The sequence below is a fragment of the Aquarana catesbeiana genome, linkage group LG04 (genome assembly GCF_042186555.1).
Source record: "Aquarana catesbeiana isolate 2022-GZ linkage group LG04, ASM4218655v1, whole genome shotgun sequence".
In the NCBI taxonomy this organism is placed as follows: domain Eukaryota; kingdom Metazoa; phylum Chordata; class Amphibia; order Anura; family Ranidae; genus Aquarana; species Aquarana catesbeiana.
The window spans coordinates 140,011,635-140,038,511 of record NC_133327.1 but is presented as its reverse complement, the minus strand read 5'-3'; the positions used below and the strand labels follow the sequence as shown (position 1 = coordinate 140,038,511).

At 41.6% G+C, this 26,877-nt stretch overlaps 1 protein-coding gene across 2 annotated transcripts in view; it reads right to left on the bottom strand.

The window, feature by feature from the left end:
• Positions 1-26,877, bottom strand: part of MYO7B (myosin VIIB) — a 422,737-nt gene that overhangs the window by 110,874 nt on the left and 284,986 nt on the right. For both annotated transcript variants that reach the window (XM_073625783.1, XM_073625782.1), the window contains 8 exons: positions 23,307-23,426; positions 20,427-20,600; positions 10,540-10,767; positions 5,560-5,724; positions 4,468-4,585; positions 4,246-4,372; positions 3,178-3,371; positions 1,611-1,792 (listed from right to left, as the gene is read on the bottom strand). In XM_073625783.1, coding sequence (XP_073481884.1) covers positions 1,611-1,792; positions 3,178-3,371; positions 4,246-4,372; positions 4,468-4,585; positions 5,560-5,724; positions 10,540-10,767; positions 20,427-20,600; positions 23,307-23,426 — 1,308 coding nt within the window. The remainder of the gene's footprint in view (positions 1-1,610; positions 1,793-3,177; positions 3,372-4,245; positions 4,373-4,467; positions 4,586-5,559; positions 5,725-10,539; positions 10,768-20,426; positions 20,601-23,306; positions 23,427-26,877) is intronic.

Genomic DNA, 26,877 nt, shown 5'->3' with positions numbered 1-26,877 from the left:
CTCGCCCTTCCCAATCCCTGGCTCTACTATATAGCTGCGCAGCTGCAGCAACTGATAGGTACAATGCACACCGGCGCAGAGAATGAGAGGCTTATACGTAGCTCCTCAGAACTGGTAATGTTACATACAGTTAAAAAAGACTCAGGTTCCGACAGCCCTGGAGGCAATGGACTTTGGCAAATCCAACAAGAAATACCCGACCTATGACTTAATCCAAAAAATATGGTCCAAGACTAAATATATGCAGGGGGTGACAGGTTTCACGGACTACAGCCCAATATGGTTCAATGACACGTACCCAGAATTAGCCAAGATGCAGAATGGGGCGATATGGAGGAGATATGGGGTGCTGTATATTAGGCAGATTTTCCAACATGGGAAACTGCATACATTTGAGACCTTACAGAGGTTATTTGAGCTACCACAGTCTATGCTGTTCTACTACATTGAATTGAAACATGCAGTGGTGGCACAGAGTAAATCCACGGATTGGGTCTCTTCACCTACACCCGTGTTTAATGTGATTGCAGGAGCCAACAATACTAAAGGGTTTATTTCACAGTCTTACAGTATGTTACTACAACATTTTCTAAATAAACATCCTCTGGGAATGCTGGCCAAGTGGGAGAGAGATGTTGGCCCGATGGATGGGGATCAGTGGGAAGAGATGTTGCAGGCTGTGCCCACATGTTCCCTAAATGTTACACAAAGATTGACACAACTGTATATCATATTACGAGTTTATTATACACCTCACAGATTATATGCTATGGGTCTTCGACCCACTCCACTTTGTACTAGATGCAAAAGGGAACATGGAGACCTGATCCACCTGCTATGGAGATGCCCAAAGCTTCACCCCTACTGGAAAGGGGTGGTGGACACTGTCAATGGGGTATTTCAGGTCAAGTTACCTACAGATCCCAAGCACTGTCTGCTCAATGTGTTAGATGAGCTGGGGTGGGAGGAATATACTAAAGTGGCAGTTACCAAAGCTATATTCTTGGCAAGTAAACTAATCATGAAACACTGGATTTCAGAAGAGCCTCCTGCTCTTAAAGAATGGATTAATGCTGTAGGGGAAATGTTAAGAAAAGATAAAGTAATTTACCAACATAGAGGCTGCCCGCAGAAGTTTGAGAAACCCTGGGGACCATGGCTGAATGTTCCGGGGCTTGCCCCGTTGGATTTGGTCGTGGGCAGACTGCTGGGTTTGGGGACATGAGGCCCTAAATGTCAGACAGTTTAAGCCTCCCCTGCTCAGTATGGTTCCTTATGTGGTTTAATTATTCCCTTTGCTTATGCTAAGGTTGGAGTCCTCAATTGGTTTATAATATGCCCGTGAAATAAACAGGCTGATAATGTTTGGTTAGGTTGGTGACTTAAGACATGTTGGTTAAATAATGCAGCCCGTAGGGCATACAAATGTGATATACCTAGGGGAAGTATGTATTACTGAATGCAACTGTGAAGTTGGTATGTGTATGTTTTTACATGTTTTTCTCAATAAAATATTTTTTTGGATAAAAAAAAAAACATCATCAGCTGCCTGCACCTGTTTTGTTAATAAACCTGTTTGTTTCATATTAAAAAGTTTTACAGAAGCTTACAATTATCTCAGGGCTGGGTTTACTAAGGATTGGTACAATATGGATGGCATCCAGAGGCACAGCCCCGCTATTGCCAGTTCTCTCATTCTTGGCAAAGATCCAGTTGGGCCCTGATTGGAACTCTGGACTCTTGTTAAGCAGCAGAAGGTCTCCACTTCGAAAACTTAAAAGCTCAGGCTCATCTAGGGAAAGAATGATATATCTGCGTTAATATCATAATGATAGTTTGTAAAAAGAACAATAAAATAGAAAAACGCTATCTCTTTAAGCACATTCTGCATCCTCTGTCATCTGAAGTAAATTAAAACCTATGCATGTGTCAGATAAAAAAAAATGATGCTCCAATAGGTAAGATGGTGCATATAGCCAACAAACTAAAATCTGCCAAAAGCAATCTTACCTTGCGTGAGTCTCAAAGAAAGCCTTATTTAAAACATTTGATAAGACAAGAAGGCAAGAATCAACTGCTGTAACCTTTAGCAACAGATCATAATTCATTCTTCATAATGACTACACTAAATGAATGGTAGATGAAGCCCGATAGGTTGGCCGGTTTCATTCATCTTACTACAGACCTCATGAAGTTAGCAACAATACAATGCATATACAGCGTTTCCCACCAACATGGAAAGCAATAAAATTCTTTCCATCGGATATCTGTTTACATGTTGGAAAAAGCAGGTGTCACCAACAAACGTTTTGGCAGAGGACAAATATCATAGGATTGTTTGATGGGAAACATTCCTGAACTGCACATTATTAGAGAAACAACTAATGACTAAAAAATGTGAGGAAATAATGACAGTTGCTACTTTTAATACAAAAAAGTGCATATGGAAAAATACGCAACTGTATTATAAGTCCTCCTACGAAAGGTATGAAACACTCCTACACTCCCATAAAAAAGCCAGGGTGTTTTTGGTTGGCTAGCACACATTACAAGGTTACAGGATTCCTAATGTGGTTGCACTGCTACAAATTTTTCAAAGTGGTGCATATTGTTGCATAGCCTTAGGAGTAATTCCAATTATTTATTGATATAAAATCTCTTTGTGATTCAGAAAACTGTACTTTCCTATGTGCTTTACTTAAAAATTTGTAAGTTCAAGCCCCTTAAATTCTATATAAAGCCCAAACTTATTTGTGGCTTTGGATGGAATAAGGAAGGATTAGAACCCCTTTCAGTCTTTATTGCTGTCTTTGTCCCCACAGGAGAGTTTTGTTCTCTCTATTCGTCCTGGTGACCATTATCACTGGGACCTCATTAAGGACAAAGTCCAGAGTTGTAAACTATAGCTGAAAAGGAATATAGAACAATCACCCAGTGGAAACACCTGTTTCAGTGACACCTATTGAGTTCCCTCACTCAGAGAAATTCTACATCTAGTAAAGGAAATTAGGGGAGGTCTCTCCAATGGGACTAAAGTGCCAAGAAAAAAAAAACAGCAAAGGTTTTATCCATACCCTACTTTGTCTAAAACAAAACAGAAGTTTTGGCTTTAGATACATTTTAATGTTACTTTTTACTGTTCCTAGTGTTCACAAAGCAAGGGACATTAGCTCATGCCTGTTTTGTTGTTGTACTCTGTTGCTGTCCGGGAGCTGTCCTGCAGTGCCACCACATATACAGATCGGGTTTTCAGGCCATCCACAAAGTAAAGAAGCAGCTTAGAGATTTCTTCACTGTTCTGTGTTGTTAGGACAAATTGTTCTCCACGAACTGTATTTAAAACACAGCACTGACCAAACTGCTTTGCAGCCCTAAAAGAGAATTACAAAACATATCTTATGATTTTACAGTAGTTCTCCACTGAGATAATTAAGCTGTAATGTCTGTTCTCCAAGATGGTTCTGTTTATATTTATCTATTCAATCTATTTCCACTCCCTATTTTTTCCAACATTAAAATAAAATTAATAAGGACACAGTAAAATTGATATAGCCAATGAAGACAGCATTTCCAAATCAATGACCTCATATTTCTCTGCCACCATCAATATAGCTTAGCTAGTTTTCCTTAACAATTCATCCCCACACAGTTATTACCCTTTGTATCGCCCTTCCCTTTACACTGTAAGCTTTCACAGGCAGGGTTCTCCTAACCCTCTTTTCTTGAATTGTATTATAAGGGCCCTTTCACACTGGATGCAGTTAGATGCATTTTGAACTACATTCCAACTGCATAGACAGCCAAGAATCAAGGTAATCCTATGGGCATAGTTCACATCATTGCAGTGCAGTTAAAAAAAGCAGAGCATGCTGCATTTTTATGCACTGCAAATGCAGGGAATGCGATACAAACGCGCTGTAAATGCACTGCATCGTACCCCTTTAAGCCAGGAAAGCCAAGCCAAAAAACTTATAGCAAAATGCACTGCAAAAGCAGTACTAAACACAGCGCAAAGCGCATTCAAGCGTACATCAAGTGCGCATCAAGCACGCTTCAAATGCATGTAGACATGCAGTCAAGATCGCACAGCTATGTGCAGTTTCTGGTGTGAATGGGCCTTTACTCTACTATCTCCCTTTATTTCACCCAAGTGTTGCACAAACTGTTGACGCTATATAAATCCTGTATAATAATACAATTCTAAAACAAAATCACAGGGTATATCACTATTCAGGATTAATTCACCTCTTAGTATGGATGCCAATTAATTCAGGAAAAGAAAGATCCAGTAGTTTCTTCTCGGTTTCATCTAGAAAACTAACCCCCTTCCAGTTTATTGCAACAATGAAATGGTTTTTGTTGATACTAGGTCCTGCAAAAGAAGTGGGAGATAGTTGAGATGAATAAACATGGCAAAGCAAGCAACAGGTATAATAAAATACTGACTATAGTAGAGGTCTATCTTACCAGAAAACTTGGATGCTTCAAAGAACTTTGAAAACAACAGAGGCCACTGCAGCCATGAGTAATCCACCACCGTCTCCTTTACTTCTGGTACTGGAGTCTTACTTGTCACATACTGAGCCTTTAACACATAAACGTAAATTGAAAGACCACCTAATACTTGGACAGAGTAGGGCACAAGGTGATGTTAGCAAAGTGGAGCTAAAGGTGTTGAGAGCAGAAGATGGAACAAAAAGAGTGTATTAAGGGAACAGAGTGAGATGACAATGACAAATACAAAGTGGGTGGAAGGAATATGGAGGGGACACAGTTGGTGGAAGATGGGGTGAGCAGAAAGTTTAGGCAGAGAGTGGTTAGACTAATATTGAGGATGACCACACAGCAGGGTGTAGCTTTATAAAAGATTGGTACAGAGCAGACACAGCAATTGAATGATGGACAGTGGGGTAAACCTGAGGCATAGACAATCGGAGGGCAGCATGACTATGCAGGAAATTACAGTTAAGACTGAAAGCAGATGTCACAGATAGTCAACATAAGAATTTGATCCTGCAAAAGTAATAACCCAGCCTTTATTGATTTTTCATGCACTCATTTAAGAATATGTAAACCTAACATTTCATATTCCTGATATGTGCCTGCTGTACTATGTACTTGTATGACAAAGTATCCTGTTCTCTTTGTATTGCATCCTTTGTGTGAAATACCCAATGTTCCTGCCAGACCCTCTGCTTTCCTATTAAAAACTGACCATACTGGGCATTTAAGCACAGCATGGTCAGTTCTCTAGCTGTGCTTGGAAATGAGCCTGCTTTTTTCCAATGATCAGACTTGTTCAGACCCCCCTCCCCCGCACAGCCATTAACTTGGAAGACCAGTGTGCTGCTGTTTTGCCTTTCATTTCTATTTTAAACTGAATGGGTTCTTTTACAAGGTAAGGGTTTACATATACTTTAAGTTTTGTACTCATCTTAAGGTTTTTTGCTTACATACATTTTTAACTTGTTGGGCTGTGGGGATAAACATCACTACTAACATATAACTAAATAAACATATATAAATGCTAGTCAAAGCAATTGTTGCCAAGAGCATTACCGTAGCATGCTTTTCTTTCAACAAATTTGCCCAGTGACTGCCTTTAGTGGGCAGTTGCTTTGATGGTATGCAGTCTTTCACAGCACTTTGTATGAACTCATCCTTCAAAATCACACCATATTTAATATAGTAGTGTTTAGACAACAACTCTGCCATGTCTTCCTCCTGCAAGAGAAATATGAGTTTATATACAGTGGAAATATCTTGGCACCACAATTAAGTACCTTCACAATGTAGTAGGCCACAAGGAAAAGGGGAAAAATTATGAAAAAGCAGAAAAAATACAGAAAGGGATTAGATACAAAGGAACCACCTGACATACTTGCTTTAATGATAAAAATGAAGTAGGGCACATTCAAAGTTAAGGTTATCATGTGTCCTGGTATCCAGAGTGAATATTCAGAACACCTCTCCCTTGCTTAGCAGAGAGAGATGCCATCTGCCCTCCTTCTACACCACTCTGATGGGTCAACTCATTCCAGAATTTGAAATTTCAAAGATTCAGTTGTAAAGTCATGTTTCTAAACAGTTAGGTAAGCTACATTGGTATTCTTTTTTCTAGCATTTTTTAAATGATCCTCAAACCAATCACCAGGTTTTACAACGTATTCTGCACTTCTCACATCAAAGCATATACTATATACTTTACTTACAGTATATGCTTTGTTTTACTTTTTTTTTTTCTTAATCTAATCAGTAGAGGACACAGACTGAGTATCTTCAGACCCTGGGTTATAGGCTGGTACTTTCAGAAGATTGGACACTGACAAGTTTTTGAGTACATGCCCTCTTGGTACCTCCCCTATAAACCTATCTGACTCAGTGAGTACTCAGTTGTGTGTTAGTGTCCTAAGGTGATGGACTTCTTCTTTACGGAGAAATCACTCTAACCTTAACTAGCTTATTATTTTATTTTTGGATTTTTCAAGCAACTCTTCTACTTTCTTCTAATACTACAAAAGAAGCAGCGCATCCATATCAGTGCAAACTCAGTAAAACCTTGGTAGCTAGCCAAGGTTTGCTTAGGACATTGGATTCTGCACTGGCGCTCACCTTGGAACTTTGTGCAATGTATGTAGTCAGCCACAGGGTGCTATACAGGTCCAGGGCCATGGTCCATCCCTATGGAGCCCAGAACCTAATGATCCTGTTGGGGGTGTGCCCACCATGACATATGAAGCCTGAACTCTATATAGGGTCCAGCATCAAGGACAGGCAAGAAAGGGTCACCCTGTATCTCTGACCATCACTGTAAAAACAGGAGCTATGTTTGCAATGTATTCGCTTACAGTGTAAACTTTTCAAACTTACTAATAAAATGCAACCACTCAGAGTCTAGTCTTGCATGAATGACTGGGTGTTACTTCACACCACTGGTCTCACACTTTACTGCCAATTCCGCTAGAGCCATTATAAGGAACTCAGGCATTTCCTCCCTCCCTTTTCTCCACTAAGTCTTTGTTATAGGACGGTCTACACTCAGGTTGCTGCATATTACTTCCAGACACACATATCCTGTATTCCGCACCCCACTCTGTGATACCCCATAGGGGATTACCCTCACCTTTAGCTATGGTGGAAACCAGCAAAAGGGAGCTATGGCAAAATGTCAGGCAAACACTCACTCTGCCGAAGGCCTGTAGCACACTCAGGCCAGGTTCAAATATGTGCAAATTGGATGCGGTTTTCACCGCATGCAATTCACATGACATGCGAGTGTAACCAGCTCTCAATGGAGCCAGTTCACATATGTCCAGGGTGGCCGCGGTGCGGTTTCCAAAAGGGTCCTGTGCATTTTTGGGTCCAGTTCAGGTGCGAATTTAGGCTAAAAATTAGAACTTGAATCACAGCTGAACCAGTGAACAGAAACGCACTGGACCCCAGGCTGGAAACCGTGGCCGCACATATGTGAACCCGGCCTAAACCTCACAGTGACTATGCTTCTCTTGCCCTGGAGTAGAAACCCAATTTAACATCTGTCTCTGCATCCAATAAGCGGCCTACCAGACAAAGGAAGAATTTTCTGCATCTATGTCACATTTCCTTGAACAACTAACAGCTTTATTGCAGCCATCTCTGTCCAGGGCTCAAAAACACCAAGACCCTTCTCCAGTTCCTCTGTCTCCACCTGAGTCAGATCCTGATATACCCATCTTAGAAGAGGTGGACATACTGTAGAAGGGAACGAAGATGGCCCAGAGGCAATGTTATAATAGAATATGTCTCAATTCCAGATTCCTATAGCCCTGAAGCTAAAGCATCAAGCAACAGGTTTGCTAATGTTGAATGGAGAGAGAAAACACACTCAATTTAAATCTAATATGACAAATAGGGAGTATAACATAAGGGAATTAATTATGTGTGTTAGTACCCATCTCACTTATATAATTGAATGCCCATGCTAATTGCAATATGTGGGAAGAACCAGAAGGCTTCTCCCCAAAAGGATAGGCGAGCATGTGGATATCAAAAAAGGCTTTAGAGGACACAATTTATCCCGCTACTTCAGGGAATACCATGGGAGAGACCCAAGGGGGTTGATCCTCTATGGTATCGATAAAATGAATAACCACTAGAAAGGTAACAATAATAAAAGGGAAGTGTCAAAAAACGAGACGCGATGGATGGAGGGGGGCTCAATGAGTCCCAATGAGCATCCTGAGTTTCACTGAAAGGTTAATGGAGCATAGGGTATATAAGACGCGGAGTGCACCATCATGGCACCGCTCCTGATGGCGTCAGTGTGAAAAAATATGTTGGTCGGGGCTTGCTGGTGTCAATTCGGTCTACATAATTTCCGGTCTGTGGAACACAGATGGTTGTCTTATACCGGAACTAACACAAACACTGCATGTGCTTATAGCTCGTGTGATGCAAGCAATATTATAATTTGAGTCGCTTTTTTTAATTTTTTATTGCTTTAATAAATAGGTATCAGGCTATGGGGTATTGCCTGGTTTAAATTTCCCCAAAAATGCACGCATGACCAAGCAACACAGAGGAGTACTTGCCCATCCAAAACAAGAACAGCAGGGATAACTAAAAGGATGACTGTTGGTTTGCATATAAAATAATTATATCATCTTGATCTGGTGAGTGTGGAGACAAATGAGGGGAACACAGAGTGCTGGTTTGCACATGGAACACTGAATGTTTTGGATTCCATAGCACAGAGTACTTTGAAGCACCATGGACTTTATATATGGGGGAGAGAGGATGGAATGGAGCGCTAGCAGGAGCCACTTTTGAGGTAAATAAATTAATGGGTGAAGAATGATAATGGTGATAATAGTGGTTATATCCAGTTCTTAGGAGGGTTTGGATCTGTTTTTCCTGTCGGGGTCTAGACCTATATTAAAGGTTCTGGTAGAAAATGAGGGCGTCAGCCAGATTAGATGAGCAGAAGCAACCCTGAGGTAATGAGAAAGAGGAGAAAGAGAGCAGCGCCGCTCTAAGCGTAATAAATTAGTAAAAAATCAGCTTTAATTATCTTCAAAATACACTCATATTTTTTCAGTGGTCATCAAGCATTTGGTTATAGTTTAGTTCTCTTCAGCTGTGCTGGATGCCTGATGAAGGAGCACGCATGCTCCGAACGCGTGCGCTCTAGCCACGCCCAGCATGTGATGTGTCCTGTGGACATGCCCTGCTGATGTGCCTGCCGTAACATCCTCCAGCCTCAGAGCTACGGACGCCACTGGAGCGGCAGGGGACTGACATATCACTGCTGCCCAGCTTGAAACCGTAGGACTACCCAGCACAGCTGAAGAGAACTAAACTATAATCAAATGCTTGATCACCACTGAAAAAATGTGAGTGTATTTTAAAGATAATTAAAGCTGATTATTTATTAATTTATTATGCTTAGAGTGGTGCTGCTCTTTTTCTCCTCTTTCTCATGGACTAGACGTTTTTCTGATTTATTTTAGGCGCAAAGCACTTTATATACATGTATTATACTTTATTTATACATGAATTTCTATATATGAATTGACACATGGTCACGGAGCACTTTAATATTATGAATTGATTTAATTGTTTATTCATTGGGTCACAAATAGCACTGAAGAGGTAACATAAGTATAATTTAAACATTTTATTGGGCATTGCGTATATCAAGTACACATATTTAGTTAAAAGTAGCACCGCATATATATATATATATATATATATATATATATATATACATATTTTAGGTCTAATGTGTGTATGCTCAGTGTGCGCAAAAGCCTCAACATCGTTACAATTGATTCTCCTTTATCTCGCCATGCCCATTTGTGTACAAGGAAACCTGAAAAATCTGTAAAGGCATTCCCCATTGATAAACAAATATAATAAACATCATTGCTAAACGCTATTCAGTAGAAAAAGAGTTCACTAAAAAGCGTTCCGTTCCAGTAGTTGACCCTGCTATCTCAGTCTTAAACAAACAGCTCACTATACCAATCGAAGATGTGCCTTCATTCGCGAGTTTTGCAGATACTGTAAGTTTGAGACACTCCTAAAGGATCTCTTTACACTCACAGGCCCAGTTCTACAATTAGCTGTCTTTTTTTTTTTTTTTTTTTTACTTAAAAGAAAATAAATAAATAAATTTGCATGATTTTATTTTACAGAAATCTGCAAGGAGAGATGTTTGCACCCATGCACGTTTAGTTTTATAAACTGAATACCAAATGACTGAAAAAACAGTAAAAACAATGTTCCTCTCAGTCAACAAGTTAAAATCCACTTTGTGCATTCTCACTAATGTATAATAAAAGAATACCAAAAATGTTCCAAGGATGTGAGGGATACAGAGCTGGAATTTAAGTACAAAGATGTCTCCAATTGATTCCCTCAGATATATGAAATGTCTCTGAGTGATTCAGACTAACTGAAATATAATTTTTACTTGGACAAAAAATGCATATAGTTCAGTGTTTTAAATCGTACACAATTTGTCTTTTCATGAAATAATAACTGTTTATCAAAGCTCACCTTCTCACAGCGATATTCTCCAAAACACAGGCCACGTATGACCTGGTTATATATTAAGTCTGTGCTAATGGGATCCTCTGAAGAGTTATGCCATGGTGTGAAAATCTCCTTTCGGAAAAACAGTCGCCAAGGTGCATGTTTCTCTTGCTCGCCCTTGTCTCTGGCTTGCTGTTCACACTGAGAGATACCATCCATCAGGTGCTCTGACCCATTTCCCAGTGACAACACCTGAAACACAGGGAAAGATCACAGTAAGGCCATGTTTTAGACTACTGCATTAAAAACATTCAGGAGGACTAAATATAAACCTCTGTAGTAGAGCTGCACGAATCTGGCTAAAATGAGAATCACAATTTTTTTGTTTAGAATAAAGATGACGATTCTCTCGCGATTCTCATGGCGTAACATCATCTTTCACAATATACATAAAAATTGGGTTAACTTTACTGTTTAGTTTTTTAAAAAATCATTAGTGTATTTTTTCCCAAATAATTGTGTTTGAAAGTCCACTGCGCAAATACAGTGTGACATAAAATATTGCAACAGCCGCCATTTTATTCTCTATGGTCTCTGCTAAAAAAAATATATAATGTTTGGGGGTTCCAAGTAATTTTCTAGCAAAAAAATAGGATTTTTTAAAACACCTAACCTGCAAAATACTTTTCTTTGAAGTACTTCAGGGGACACAGAGCCATAGTAGTTACTATGTGGGTTATAGGCCACCTTCATTTGATGGACACTGGCACGCCCTAAATTAAAAAGTGCACTCCCTATATAACCCCTCCCACTACTGGGAGTAACTCAGTTTTGAAGAAAAGCAATACACGTGTATACCAAGAAGGGATGGACCTCTGTGTCCCCTGATGTACTTCAAAGAAAAGGATTTTACAGGTAAGCTGTTTTAAAAAAATCCTATTTCCTTTTCATACATCAGGGGACACAAAGCCATAGTAGTTACTATGTGGGATGTCCCATAGCAATGCTAACTGAAGGGAGGGAGATGCAATTATAGGGCACCAAGAGAATAGAGGACTCATGCTGCAGCCTGCAGTACACTGTGCCCAAAGGCGATAGCCTCATAATCTTTTACATCTACTTGATAGAGTCTGGTAAATGTATGGATTGAAGACCAAGTTACGGCCTTTAAGATCTGAGCCATGGCTTGGTAATGCACTGCCCAAGAGGCACTAACAGCCCTGGTGGAGTGGGCTTTAATATGAAAAGGAGGAATTTTCCTCTTTAAACCATAAGTTTGAACAATCACTTGTAACTATGTAACCTATTTAGAAATAGTAGATTTCGACGATGCCTGTCCTATTTTAGGACCGTCTGGAAACACAAACAAAACATCTGTTTTATGAATCTGAGCAGTCAGTTTCAATAGACCTTGACCACTCTCACCACATCAAGAGAATGTAGTGACCTTTCTTCCACAGAAACGAGGTTCTGGAAAAAAATGAAGGCAGAACAATATCCTTGTTTAAATGAAAACCCGATACTACCTTCGGTAGGAATTCAGGATGAGGCCGCAATACAACCTCATCCTTATGAACAACCAATATGTCTCTTTACAAAAAAGAGCAGCCAACTCTGATACTCTTCTTGCAGAAGATATGGCAATCAAGATAAATTATTTTCCCCCGTCAAGAGAACCAAGGGAATATCTCCATATTGGCTCAAAACGGCTGCTCCTGTAAGCCGACAGGACTAAAATTAAGTCCCAATGGTTCAGGGGTGACCAAACTGGAGGATTAATCCGCGTCACCCCCTGAATAAAGTTACAAACCAGAGAGTCTAAAGCAAGTGGTCATTGAAAAGAAAGACCGATAAGGCCGACAGCTGGCCTTTGATAGTACTCAAGGCCAGCTTTATTTTTAATCCTATCTGTAGGAATTCAAGGATCCTAACTATGACATATTTCCTGGGGTGCCAATCCCTGGATTCACACCAGGAGACATATGCCTTCCAGATTCATTAGTATATGACACTGGAGGCTGGCTTCCTAGCATTAACCAAAATAGAAACTACTGAAGTGAGACAGCCCACAGTCTTATTTTAGAATGTGGGTCTCAATAGCCAAACCGTTAAACTTAGCGTTTGTAAGGAAGGATGGAATACCGGACCTTGCGAAAGAAGGTCTGGCCACAGTGGTAGGGACCAAGGGTCCCCTACCACCATCTTTATGATCTTGGCAAACCAAGATCTCCTGGGCCACACTGGGCCACAAGAATCACCTCCTTCCCTTCTTGCTTGATCCTGCGAAGAAGGCGTGGAAGGACAATAGGAGGGAAAGCGTAGATCAGTGAAAACTGATCCCATGGAAATACCAAGGCATCTGTTTCGTATGCCATCGGATCCCTTGTCCTTGACACAAAGTTGTTGAACCCGGAGGCCAATAGACCCACATCCGGAACTCCCCATCCTTGGCATATTGATAGAATGATGCCGGGGTGAAGAACCATACTCCCAGAAACAATAGTTGGTGACTCAAGTAGTCCGCCTGCCAATTCTCCATTCCTGGAATGAAAATTGCTGACAGACAAGGAATATCGCTTTCTGCCCAAGACAGAAAAATAATTCACCTCTTTCTGGGCCGCACGACTTCTCGTGCCCCCTTTGTGATAGATATAAGCCACAGCTATAGTCTGAGCGTCCAGGCCTCCAGGGCCAGGTGTACTGCCTGAATCTTCTTGTAAAAACTAACTAGGAGGAAAATAACATTTATCTAGGAAATCTTCTCAGATACAAAAAAGGCTTTTCCAACAATAAATGGACAGGAAAAAATCATGCACAGTCTGAGGAGGCTTCAACGAACCCAAACACTTAGTTAAGGGAGCATAAATGTTGAGAGGACCATTCAGCAAGATATTGAAACCAGCTGGTTCTCCCACATTTGACACCTCAGAAGAGGAGTCGTCAGCCTCACCACGGTCCCCTTAGGGGATACGTCTTTTCCCGCCCCTAGTTCCCCCGTTTGAGGGTCCTGGGCAATGAAAGAGAATCTGTGTGATTAAAGTCGCTAAACACTTTTTTTTTTTTTTTTTTAAACCCATCATGGCTGAGGGAAAAAAGAACCTTTGGTAAAATACACAGGGGCTGCAGTGTTGAAAACAATTGTAAACATTTCATGCCCCTGATGCTTACTCTAACCAGTCACTCCCTCAGGGGAGGATGCCATCTGTAGAGATGAGTAGGCTTACCAGAGCTAGAGGGGGACTCCTTTAGCTCTATTTCTGGGGGTGTTTTAACCCCCCTTCTGACCTTAGCCCGACGCACACAGCAGAGGTACCATCAGAAGAAATCGCATGCACGGCTTGAGCGATAGTCCAGCTCTGCTGCTGTTTATCAATGCACAGCCTGATGCAAATAGTAAATGTGCCAAAGGAATGCCTCTGTCACCAACCTCTAACGCCACTGTGCTCCTGTGTCCCTCCACAGCTGCAACAATAGATATGGTGGCTTTAAACCATGCCTCCTCATGTTTGGACATCTGAGGACGCCAACACCACTTAGCCCCCCCCCCCGTTAACCACGGCTTTCCCATTACTTCTTTTTTTTTTTCAAAAAGAAGCATTTCCCGCGCGAGCGGCATGCTCCCGGTCCCTGGGACCCACGGGATAAAGCAGCATGGCACAGGGGGGGTCTTGTCTTCTTGTCTTTTTAAAAAAAAAAAAAAAAACTACAGCGCTTCTTCCCTCAAGGAGAGGGGGAAGACAACCAGCACGGGGGGGTCACATTGTCTGCCTGGAGGAAGAAGCATCTCAGCTCTCCTGACACAGCATGCTCTCTCAGTGTGAGGCGGTGAGTGCTCAATACAGCCCCCAGTGGTGACACATAGGCATGGCAACATTATTATTTCTTAAAGGAGACATTCATAAGAAAATTCAAAGGGATTTCTTTAAAATTCCACTTACCTTTCCCCACGCAGGGTTTTCTGTGGTAACCAACAGATCCAATCTTCACCCTTCACGGTGGGTTCCGTTAAACCTTCAGGAGCTGGGGACCCTAGAGGGAACCCGCTATCCTGGACCTGCAAAAGCACCCTGCCAGTAAAACTTTATGGCCTTACTACCAAAAGTACTGGATCCCAGGGTCCAGCTCTCTAAAAAGAGAAGCATTCACAGGCAAAACCTCATTTCTTCGGATATGAGGCCTGGGTACCATTCAATTTGGCCCAAAAAAAAAGACACTTTGAATGAATCCGGTCAGCATGGCTAGCCCCAGCAAGGATTGCTCCAGTGGAGCTCAGCACAGCACATCTTTACTCATGACCAACACCTTAGACACTGGCGTTGGAGTTACTCCCAGTAGTGGGAGGGGTTATATAGGGAGTGCACTTTTTAATTTAGTGCATGCCAGTGTCCATCACCTGAAGATGGCCTATAACCCACATAGTAACTACTATGGCTCTGTGTCCCCTGTTGTATAAAGAAAAACAAATTTTAACTTGTAAGCAACAAGTGTCAGAAAAAGGTTTAGTCTTTAAGTGGTTAAACTGACCTCATTTAAAGACCAAAGTTCATTCCTTTGCTCTAAAGAATTACATGTTACAATGTATCTCCCATGTTGTGATAAACTTGGCAGGCTGCTTGGATTTTTTTAGTCAGCTGTCAGAAGTGAGCAAAGAACTCTCTGCACTTGTTGCACAGAATCGGGGAAATGCTGTTTTAAGATCGTAAGGAGAGTTTAATCGTGATCTCGATAATATAACGATTAATGACTCCCACTTGTACATTTGTGCTACATCCCATAAAACAAAAACAAAGTACTATACAAATAAATAAAAACATGACTGAAAACCACAGAAGTCAATCAAATAATCAATCAAAAATAAGGCAGAAAATATCAATTCCATTTTGTATCCTATTACTAAATGTTGAAAATGATTTTAACGGTTTGCAATGGTGCTGCCTATGCTTAGTTACATAGTTACATAGTTACATAGTAGGTGAGGTTGAAAAAAGACACACGTCCATCAAGTCCAACCTATGTGTGTGATTATGTGTCAGTATTACCTTACATATCCCTGTATGTTGCAGTCATTCAGGTGATTATCTAATAGTTTCTTGAAGCTATCAATGCTCCCCGCTGAGACCACCGCCTGTGGAAGGGAATTCCACATCCTTACCGCTCTTACAGTAAAGAACCCTCTACGTAGTTTAAGGTTAAACCTCTTTTCTTCTAATTGTAATGAGTGGCCCGAGTCTTATTAAACTCTCTTCTGCGAAAAAGTTTTATCCCTATTGTGGGGTCACCAGTACAGTATTTGTAAATTGAAATCATATCCCCTCTCAAGCGTCTCTTCTCCAGAGAGAATAAGTTCAACGCTCGCAACCTTTCCTCATAACTAAGATCCTCCAGACCCTTTATTAGCTTTGTTGCCCTTCTTTGTACTCGCTCCATTTCCAGTACATCTTTCCTGAGGACTGGTGCCCAGAACTGGACAGCATATTCCAGGTGCGGCCAGACCAGAGTCTTGTAGAGCGGGAAAATTATCGTTTTATCTCTGGAGTTGATCCCCCTTTTAATACATGCCAATATTCTGTTTGCCTTATTAGCAGCAGCTTGGCATTGCATGCCATTGCTGAGCCTATCATCTACTAGGACCCCCAGGTCCTTTTCCATCCTAGATTCCCCCAGAGGTTCTTCCCCCAGTGTATAGATTGCATTCATATTTTTGCCACCCAAATGCATTATTTTACATTTTTCTACATTGAACCTCATTTGCCATGTAGTCGCCCACCCCATTAATTTGTTCAGGTCTTTTTGCAAGGTTTCCACATCCTGCGGAGAAGTTATTGCCCTACTTAGCTTAGTATCGTCTGCAAATACAGAGATTGAACTGTTTATCCCATCCTCCAGATCGTTTATAAACAAATTAAATAGGATTGGTCCCAGCACAGAACCCTGGGGAACCCCACTACCCACCCCTGACCATTCTGAGTTCTCCCCATTTATCACTACCCTCTGAACACGCCCTTGTAGCCAGTTTTCAATCCAGGTACTCACCCTATGGTCCATGCCAACGGACCCTATTTTGTACAGTAAACGTTTATGGGGAACTGTGTCAAATGCTTTTGCAAAATCCAGATATACCACGTCTACGGGCCTTCCTTTATCTAGATGGCAACTCACCTCCTCATAGAAGGTTAATAGATTGGTTTGGCAAGAACGATTCTTCATGAATCCATGCTGATTACTGCTAATGATATCGTTCTTATTACTAAAATCTTGTATATAGTCCCTTATCATCCCCTCCAAGATTTTATATACTATTGATGTTAGGCTAACTGGTCTGTAATTCCCAGGGATGTTTTTTGGGCCCTTTTTAAATATTGGTGCTACATTGGCTTTTCTCCAATCAGCTGGTACCATTCCAGTCAATAGACTGTCTGTAAAAATTAGGAACAACGGTCTGGCAATCACCTGACTGAGTTCCCTAAGTACCCTCGGATGCAAGCCATCTGGTCCCGGTGATTTATTAATGTTAAGTTTCTTAAGTCTAATTTTAATTCCGTCCTCTGTTAACCATGGAGGTGCTTCCTGTGTTGTGTCATGAGGATAAACACTGCAGTTTTGGTTACTGAAGCCCCCCGATTCACTCGTGAAGACTGAGGAGAAGAATAAATTCAATACCTTTGCCATCTCCCCATCCTTTGTAACCAGATGTCCTTCCTCGTTCTTTATGGGGCCAATATGGTCTGTCCTCCCTTTTTTACTGTTTACATACTTAAAGAATTTCTTGGGATTTTTTTTGCTCTCCTCCGCTATGTGTCTTTCATGTTCTATCTTAGCCGTCCTAATTGCACCCTTACATTTCTTATTGCATTCTTTATAAAGTCTGAATGCTGAGGATGATCCCTCAACCTTGTATTTTTTGAAGGCCTTCTCCTTTGCTTTTATATGCATTTTTACATTGGAGTTAAGCCATCCAGGATTTTTGTTCGCTCTTTTAAATTTATTACCCAATGGGATACATTGGCTAATGCCCTTATTTAATATGCTCTTAAAGCAAACCCATCTCTCCTCCGTATTCTTTGTTCCTAATATTTTATCCCAATTTATGCCTTTTAGCAAGGTTTGTAGTTTAGGGAAGTTGGCTCTTTTGAAATTCAGTGTCTTTGTATTCCCTTTATGTTTCCTATTTGTGTGATTTAGTTTAATCTGTGCATTAGATGAGTCTTTGAAATCCCAAACCCCCGCTAGAGTCCGAAAAGTGGATAAATCCGCCCACAAAACGCTGCCGGAGCGGCGTTTTGCCGGTGGTATCTCAGCACTGCCCCATTGATTTCAAGTGAGTTCACCGCTCCTTCACCGCTCCAAAGAAGCTGCTGGCAGGACTTTTTCTGATGCCCTGCCAGCACACCGCTTCAGCGTGAAAGCCCTCGGGCTTTCACACTGGAGTGCATGGAGCAGCTGTTTTAGGGCGGTTTGCAGGTGCTATTTTTAACGCTATAGCACCTGGAAAACGCTCCAGTGTGAAAGGGGTCTAAGTGAAGGCCTTTGATACAAAAGATCCTGATGTAGAAAAAGTGAGAATGGAGCTAAGTTTAGTTAAAGCGATTGTAAACATTGACATATACCCCGTGAAGTGACTGGACTCAGGTGATACACAGAGATGAAACAAATCCTTTTACATAAGTTGTACCTGTCTATCTGCAGCCCTCTGTCCTCTACAGCCATTCAAAGTGCAGAATTTATACATCTTGTCTGAGCTTTTAATAAGCAGGTGGCGGGGAGCTAAAGTTATATTCTGCAGAGCTCAGTGAGGATGAGGAAAGCCCCCTTCACACAACACACAGGAAGAGAGCTGAGGTTGTCAATCACAAGCTGTATGCTGGATCTCCCTCCCCCGTCACCTTTTTGCTCTTGGTGTCAGAAAAAGCTGTCAAAAGTGACTCATGCAGATAGCAGAGGAACGAAGCAGCAGACAAAAATGGTGCCCTTGATTGAGACAAGTATACACTACAGGCATACCCCACTTTAAAGTACGCAATGGGGTTTATTTACTAAAGCTGGAAAGCGCAAAATCTGGCTCACTTCTGCATAGAAACCAATAAGCTTCTAACCCCAGCTTGTTCAATTAAGCTTTGGTAATAAAACCTGGAAGCTCATTGGTTTCTATGCAGAAGTGAGTCTGATTTTGCACTTTCCAGCTTTAGTAAATAAACCCCATTGTGTACTTAAAAGTGGGGTATGCCTGTATAGAGGGATATGCTTTGTTGTATTTCATGCCAGAGGTTTGCAGCCAGTTTAAGGGCCCTTTCACACTGGGGCGGTTTGCAGGCGCTATTGCGCTAATAATAGCGCCTGCAAACCGACCCGAAAGTGCCGCTGCTTTGATTCCAGTGTGAAAGCCCCGAGGGCTTTCACACTGGAGCGGTGCGCTAGCAGGACGGGAAAAAAAGTCCTGCTAGCAGAGGCGCTTTGCGGTGGTTTTTAACCCTTTCTCGGCCGCTAGCGTTGGGTAAAACTGTCCCGCCGAATACTGACGTTGAAGCGGCGCTAACAATAGCGGCGCTTTACCGCCGACGCCGCCCCCGCCCCAGTGTGAAAGGGCCCTAAGGAAGGGTTAGTATGAGGGTCACAGGGAAGACTACAGTTATGGTCAGAGTTACAGGGAGGGTTAAGTTATACAGGGAGGGGGTTTAAATTATGCCTCCTTCAAATAATACAGTAGTTGATCAAGGTAAATGTGCTGCCATCAATCTGAAATTTAATTCTCATTCTTAAAAGCACTGCAAAGTAAAACTTTATATTGCAGTCACAATGCAAAAAGGCCTTAATGCAGTTGTTGAGACAGTTTCTGTGACATTGTTACCTTTAGAAATAATCTACCTTTGCTGCAGCTTTGCAAACCTTAAAGCCTAACTCCAGGCACCATGCTTTTTCTAGTTTTAGTCCCTGTTAGCCCTTTTTCTTTGAGTGAATTTATTATGTCATTACCCTCCTGAAAGCTCATTTAACCTGCTCCTCATGCCCAACCTGGATAGTACCGGTCCCACTGTACCTCCGAGCACACGCCATTATCAGCAAAGTTTGTGTTACTGTGTTACAGATAGTAGCTTTGGTGCTTTGTCTCTTCCAACTATCTCTGCCATTCACAGCATGTGATTACAGCATATTATACGATTCCCTTGACTAAGCCCCATGGGTGGGGGGAAACATGTCAGGGGTGTGGCCCGGACAGAGTCTAGGCTGAGGCTGCTTCCAATCCTTCATGAGGGTTTTGTGGGATGTGCACCTCCTGGGACTTCTCTTCCTTCCTCATTGACAGCATATTATAGGCAGACTTTAGAGGAAAAGGGTAAATAGAGTCTAAAACTATAGAGAAAGCATGGTGTCTGGAGCTGGGCTTTGATTATTAGAAAGCTTATTGAACACTAAGGCCCCATTCACACTTGGTAAGCTGGAATCATCGCAATTCTGCTTACAATTCCAAATGGCGAGGCAAAACAGGCAACACTCGTTTAGGCGCCATACATTATAAATGGCACCCCAAATGCTGTGCGATTTTGCCGCACTTCAGAATCGCATCAAAACGTGTCTTTAAAAACTGTACAAAGCTTCTCGCCGAAAAAGCAGCAGAAACTTATTTTTGGGCAACAATTGTGCATAGGACAGTCCATTCAAGTGAATAGGCTAGCCCTATGTGATATGCAGAATTTCGTGAAAATTGCTCAACCAAAAACTTGTTCCCGCTAAATGAAAGTGTGAATGCAGCCTAAAGTCATATATATGTCTCAATGAGTACATTTATCTGTGAAGCTATACCATGAACAAGATGTATTCCTGCAGAGAAACATATATTTAAGTTTAAATATCTTTTAGTTCCTAAATCAGCCTCTCAGCACATAAGGTATATGATACTAAAAATTTTAAAGCACCTTGTCATAAATTGATATGTAAACCGAGAATCCAAAAGTGTCCACCAGCTTTAGCTTCTGAGATATACTTCTGCAGACCTCCTTTGCATTGGTTGCAGAATCTGCTTGGATGACTACAGTTTCTCCAGTCATGATTTTGATAGGTATTTCTAGAGATGCTGCTCCCTTCATTTGCTGTATAAGACAGAAATATGATAGAGGGGGACAAGTATAAGCAAAATAATTAAATCATATCAATAAACCACTTGTGAAGGCACCAATATAAAATCGACAATTTGTATTTTTTATCAAAATCAAATACATTTTCTTATTGTTTAAAAAAAAAAAAAAGACTGACAATTTCCAATACTTGCCTCTTCAGTCTTAGCCCTAATTCATATCATAAAAGGAGTGAGATTCCTATGACACTTATCAGAAACTGCAAGTAGAGGAATACAGCGTGGATGCCCACAGATTACCTACTGTGAGGTTAAGTTTACACAAGCGTCAAAAGCAGGTAAGGGCGGGGGTACTATGGTTCTTATCTAGTCAATTTTTTCACATTGTCTGTTCATGCAATCATTACCAGCCAGACTAGGCCAACCTAAGAGTGATATCGGGAGCTTAAATTGTAGCTGTACACTACCAAAAGTACATAATCTTGCCACAGTCTAAGGGCCAGTTCACACTGATCCGGCATGTGCGCTTGGACTTCCAGAGCACAAGTCGTATGACATGTCAAAATCAATGGTTCCCTATAAGAGCCGTCTTGACTGGTCCGACTTGTGTCAGTCTGGCTTTGAAAATGCTCCCTGCACTACTTTGGTCTGACTTAGGAATGATTTTAGCCCTTTGGTCTTGCAGGAATTTTGAAGGGAAACCCCACACCAAAAAACAAACAAAAAAAAACAGTGCGGGTCCCCCTCAAAATCCATACCAGACCCTTATCGAAGCATGCAGCCCAGGAGGTCAGGAAAGGGGGGGGCGAGTGAGCCCCCTCCTGGACCATACCAGGCCACATGCCCTCAACATGGGGGGTGGATGCTCTGGGGCAGGGGGGCTCTGCTCTGCCTCTTCCCAACAACCCTGGGTGGTGGTTGTGGGGGTCTGCAGACATGGGGCTTATAGGAATCTGGAAGTCCCCTTTAACAAGGGGGCCCCCAGAGCCCGCCCCCTATGTGAATGAGTATAGGGTACATTGTACCCCTACCCACTCACCACAAAAAAAGTGTAGTGTTACAAAAAAAAGGAGAAGAACCGGAGGGAGAAGAAGCGGAAGAAGAAGTGGAGGGAGATGAAGCGGAGGGAGAAGACACGGAACCATGATGGGGGGAAATTCTTCCTTTTTAAAAAAGGACTCTTCCAAAACTGTCTCTTGTTTTTTGAAACACTACAAAGCACCCACCTTTGTAGTGGTCCAGGAGGGGGGCGCTTGCTCATCCACTTTTCCTGACTTGCTGCGTGCTCAGATAAGGGTCTGGTATGGATTTTGGGGGCAACCTTTTTTTTTACATTTTGGCGTGGGGTTTCCCCTTAAAAACCCTTTGGTCTGGTATGGTTTTGGGAGGGACCCAAGCCACTTTTTTCCAATTTTGGCATGGGGTTCCTCCCTCAAGATCAATACCAGACTCAAAGTGCTTGGTATGGTCGGATCAAAGTCGGATCCCATTAACTGAAGTCGCATGGAAGTCAGACATTAAGTTGTAGGGCAAAGTTGGATCAGAAGTCACATGACTTTCATGTTGAACAGAGAGAGGGTGACCAACTTGTTTAGGAGGAAAGCCGTGCCACGTCCAAAAATGCATAAACACAAAACAATGGGTTCCCCTAAGTGGACTTTCCCGGCACTTGCATAGATAAAGAAAAAGTATAAAGGTAGAAGACGTTATACATAGTAAAAAGACATATGTTTTATTCGTGTTGAAAAATACAAATGTTAAAAAACAAGCAATAGATATCTAGAGTAACATAGTAGAACTACATAGTGGACATGATGAACATCAAATAGTGAGTAATGGTGGAATGCTCTTCTCAAGCCCGACGCGTTTCGGGATATTTTTTGTTTATAAAGTCCTTCTTCAGGGGCATAGTTGAGAGAGAAGGGTTCATCTGAACTGATGGGATGTAATTGTTTGCTTGTAGAAAGGAGATTTTTGTTAAAAGCAAGGAAAACCACAGAGAAAGGGCAGGATGTGGGAGTGAGCAGTAGTAGTATAGCAAGTATAGAAGCTTATTCATAGGTAGTGGGGGCTGCAAATAGGTAGGTTGCAATCTCTATAGAGGAGTATGTCAGTGCTCCCGTCCCGCCCGACCCGGGCATGCGCAGGCCAGAGCGGTATGCTGAGGTCACAGGAAGGCGTCTCTTTAGGGAGAACAAGTGAACATGTAGACAGCCTCACAACCCAGCGTCTGGCGTGTGTAGCGCCTACCGCTCTGGCCTGCGCATGCCCGGGTCGGGCGGGACGGGAGCACTGACATACTCCTCTATAGAGATTGCAACCTACCTAATACAGGAAGGTTTACAACCTCTTTAAGGAGATTGTCAGAGACTATAGACTTACTACAGGAGACTTTCAGAGACTTTGAACATACTATTGGTGTTGGAGATAAGAGCACCTAGGCAGGAACAACATTGACTACTGGCTGCTAGGGTCCCAGGGCTGCAAAATAGGTAGGCAAAAGTATGGCATGGGCACCAGGGGACTAGGCAATGATCAACTGATGACTTTAAGGACATTCAACACCACAATGTAACTAACAATATAAAAAATAGCATATAAAATTGGACAAGCAAGAAATAAAACGAGAGGAGATAGGAAATGCTTTGTAATCTCATGGGTTGCAATTGTTAATTGGCTATCGTGAATGGAAGTGATCAGCTATAAGCTATATAAAGAATACCTGTAGTTCTAGCCAGCTGGGGGGTTCTGAACGGACTCCATTAGCTGCAACACGATTCAGCTGTTTCATGCACACAGAACTGTGTGCTATCTGCTGTCCGCGTATAAAGTTCTGTAAGTACTATGAGAACAGAATATAGATGGTGTCATGCTTTAACCACATTTAAAGTGTGAAGTTACTGTATACTACCAGAAAGAAAACAATTAGAATGCCAAGTTAAAACCAGTAAGGCAGTCTAGGCGTGGAGAACCTCAATGCAAAACAATCAGTTTAGTACTCTGAAACTATCCCCCAAGTGCAAGATAAGCAGGGAAAGCAAGTTTTCTGAAACTGTTATTTGCGCTTGCTGTGCGTGAACTGTTCTGAAGCTACACAAGGCTTTTTTTCTCCAGTAGTGCCTGCATTTTCGCTGTAAAATATGCAAGCAAGTATGATTTCTCCACATATAAGCTACTTTCAGACTGGGGCGTTGTGGGCGTTGGTGGTAAAGCGGTGCTATATTTAGCACCTCTTTACCATCGTTTTAGGGGTGCTATTCGGCCGCTAGCGGGGCCGTTTTAACCCCCCTAACGGCCGAAAGAGGGGCAAAACCGCCTGCAAAGCGCCGCTGCAGCGGCGCTTTGCAGGCGGATTTGCCGCGCAAATGCCTGCAATTTCTCTGTGAAATATGCAAGCAAGTATGATTTCTCCAGCTATAAGCTACTTTCAGACTGGGGCGTTGTGGTAAAGCGGCGCTATATTTAGCGCCTCTTTACTATCGTTTTAGGGGTGCTATTCGTCCGCTAGCGGGGAGGTTTTACCGAAAGAAGGGTAAAACTGCCCGCAAAGCGCCGCTGCAGCGGCGCTTTGCGGGCGGATTTGCCGCGCTGCCCCATTGTTTTCAATGGGAAGGAGCGCTTTAGGAGCGGTGAATACACTGCTCCTATAGCGCTGCAAAGATGCGGCTTGCAGGACTTTTTTGACCGTCCTGCAAGCGCACCACTCCAGTGTGAAAGCACTACAGGTGCTATACAGATGCTATTTTTAGCGCTGTGGCGCCTGTAAAGCGCCTCAGTGTGAAAGTAGCCTGAATGTGTTTTATACTTGATACGGGTCAAAGCATATTGGAATGCTTAACTCTCTTAACTTTAATATACAATATATATACAGTAGATAGGTTATTTGAAATGTTATATATATATCCTCCCTTTTGCGCAGGAGGCCTTCATGGAAAATGAAAACTGATCCACAACTCTTGCACTGTTGCTCTAAGTAATGCATTAGTATTACATGCAGCAAACACAACAAGCTTTCTAAATGAGTTTTATTTATTTATTTACACTTTTACAAAGATGATTTTTTTTTTTTTTTTTAAAGTTTAAAAGAAATTTATTGAAGTATCAAATCAATACATCAGGCAGAAAATAGAACATAGTGCTCAACGTATACATGGAGTAGCAGTTGTACAACGATTGTAATAAATGATTACATCAAACAACCAAAATCCCTTTTCTTATTGGAGTAATCATACACTACGGCCTCAAGACCTCCCTACAAAGATTATTTTTTTTATTGAATTTGAGTATACAAATAAACAAAACAGTTATGTATGCAATACATGACCAAACATGAACCATGAGGTACTTTATGTTACATGTACAACATATGAGAAATAAGGAAAAACCTAAAGTATACAGACTCATGTCCTCACTTCATTTAGAAGTAGACAGTTTCAATAGCCATGGTAGGGTAGAATGTATCGACAGACAATAGTGTAGACCCCTGGCGTTCTCATTTGTGGGGTATGTTGTAAGTGGGGATGTAGACCACAGACCACACATTTTGTAAAACTATTATGCCGCGTACAGACGATCGTAATTTCTGACAACAAATGTTCGATGTGAGCTTGTTGTCGGAAATTCCAACCGTGTGTATGCTCCATCGGACATTTGCTGTCGGATTTTCCGACAACAAGACTTGGCGGAAATTCCGAGCGTGTGTACACAATTCCGACGCACAAAAGTCCACGCATGCTTGGAATCAAGCAGAAGAGCCGCACTGGCTATTGAACTTAATTTTTCTCGGCTCGTCGTAGGTGTTGTACGTCACCGCGTTCTTGACGTTCGGAATTTCCGACAACATTTGTGTGACCGTTTGTATGCAAGACAAGTCCCTAAAGTCCCAGGGCGACTCTCTCTTTTTTTGCAAGACAAGTTTGAGCCAACATCCGTTGGAAAAAAATCCACGGTTTGGTTGTCGGAAATTCCGATCGTCTGTACGCGGCATTAGGGAGAACCCCTGTTGGTATATATGAAATGGCAAAATATAAGGGCAGAATTAATCAAACGTTCATTTAGTTAGAGACGGGAGGAGGAACCCATTCAAGTGAGTTTTTCTTTTTGCCATAAATGTATAAGGCCCTTAGTAAGATTTTAGAATATGCAGGGATTTGGAGTTCCTCTATGAGCCCCAGGAATTTGTTGGTGAGGAGTGCATACTCTAGTTGCATAGTTTGGAAGCTCCTGAATGTTCCATCAGTAAAGATTTTGTAGATGAATTTGAGACCTATAGAGCACCAAACCGCAGCACAAGGAACTTTGACTGGTATGGATTGTCCAATATGGGAATATTAAGGGAGAGTGACATAAGACCTACAGACAGTTGTACTGACATAGCTAAGGAGTTTTAGTAGGTCACCCGCTATTATACATAATTATCTGTTACGGTACACAGAATTATATGTAGATTCAAATTGGGTCAAAATAGCAGCTTCTGTAGCAATAAAGGCTTTGTCACTTGTCAGTTTGAGCGAGTCATGGATGGGAAACAGTTGAGCAGCTACATAATAAAATCGAATGTATTAATGAATAAATAGAACTGGGAAATGCCAAACCAGCTAGCACTAGAAGCATCTGAACGGTGGCAAGAGCAATTTTATGAGTACTTTGCTACCATATGAAGGAGAAGCAGATAACATTTATATGTGGGAAATATTTGAAGGGAATGGCATAGGGGAAGTTAGAGTTTAGGGAGAAAGTGCATTTTTAGCAAGTTCATCCAACCCATACAATATAGAATGGTAGGTCCATCCATTATTTACACTCTTTATACAATTTACTGAAGCTTTTTTTTTTTAAATGTCTTTTACTCTTTTGTGCTGACACCAAAACAAGTGGCTTTACTCAGAGCAGCTTTAAATAAGCATTTGTCTCTTCCCCAGTCACCTGGATCTCCATACCAATAATATGAGACTCAGAAAGAAATATGATGGCACTAGCATGCAAGACAGAGCATCATCTGAGAGTGATACTACTAGAACTGATAAAATGACTATTAACACTACATTTTTACTTGAAAGGTTAAAAGTCTTTCATTATTAAAGAAGCAGACAATCACGTTTGCAGAGAAGAGTTTAGCTGTTAGTACTCTCTGTGCAGACAGTATCGTTCCTGTTCTTCCTCACATAATGACCTTTAAATGCATTTTAATGCTATTATCGGGCAGTCCTCTTTAGAAGTGCCAAACATATTTGGCACATGCAAAAAGGAAATGTATTAATAGTCTGGTTTAAATTATCTAATTTGCAAGGTTT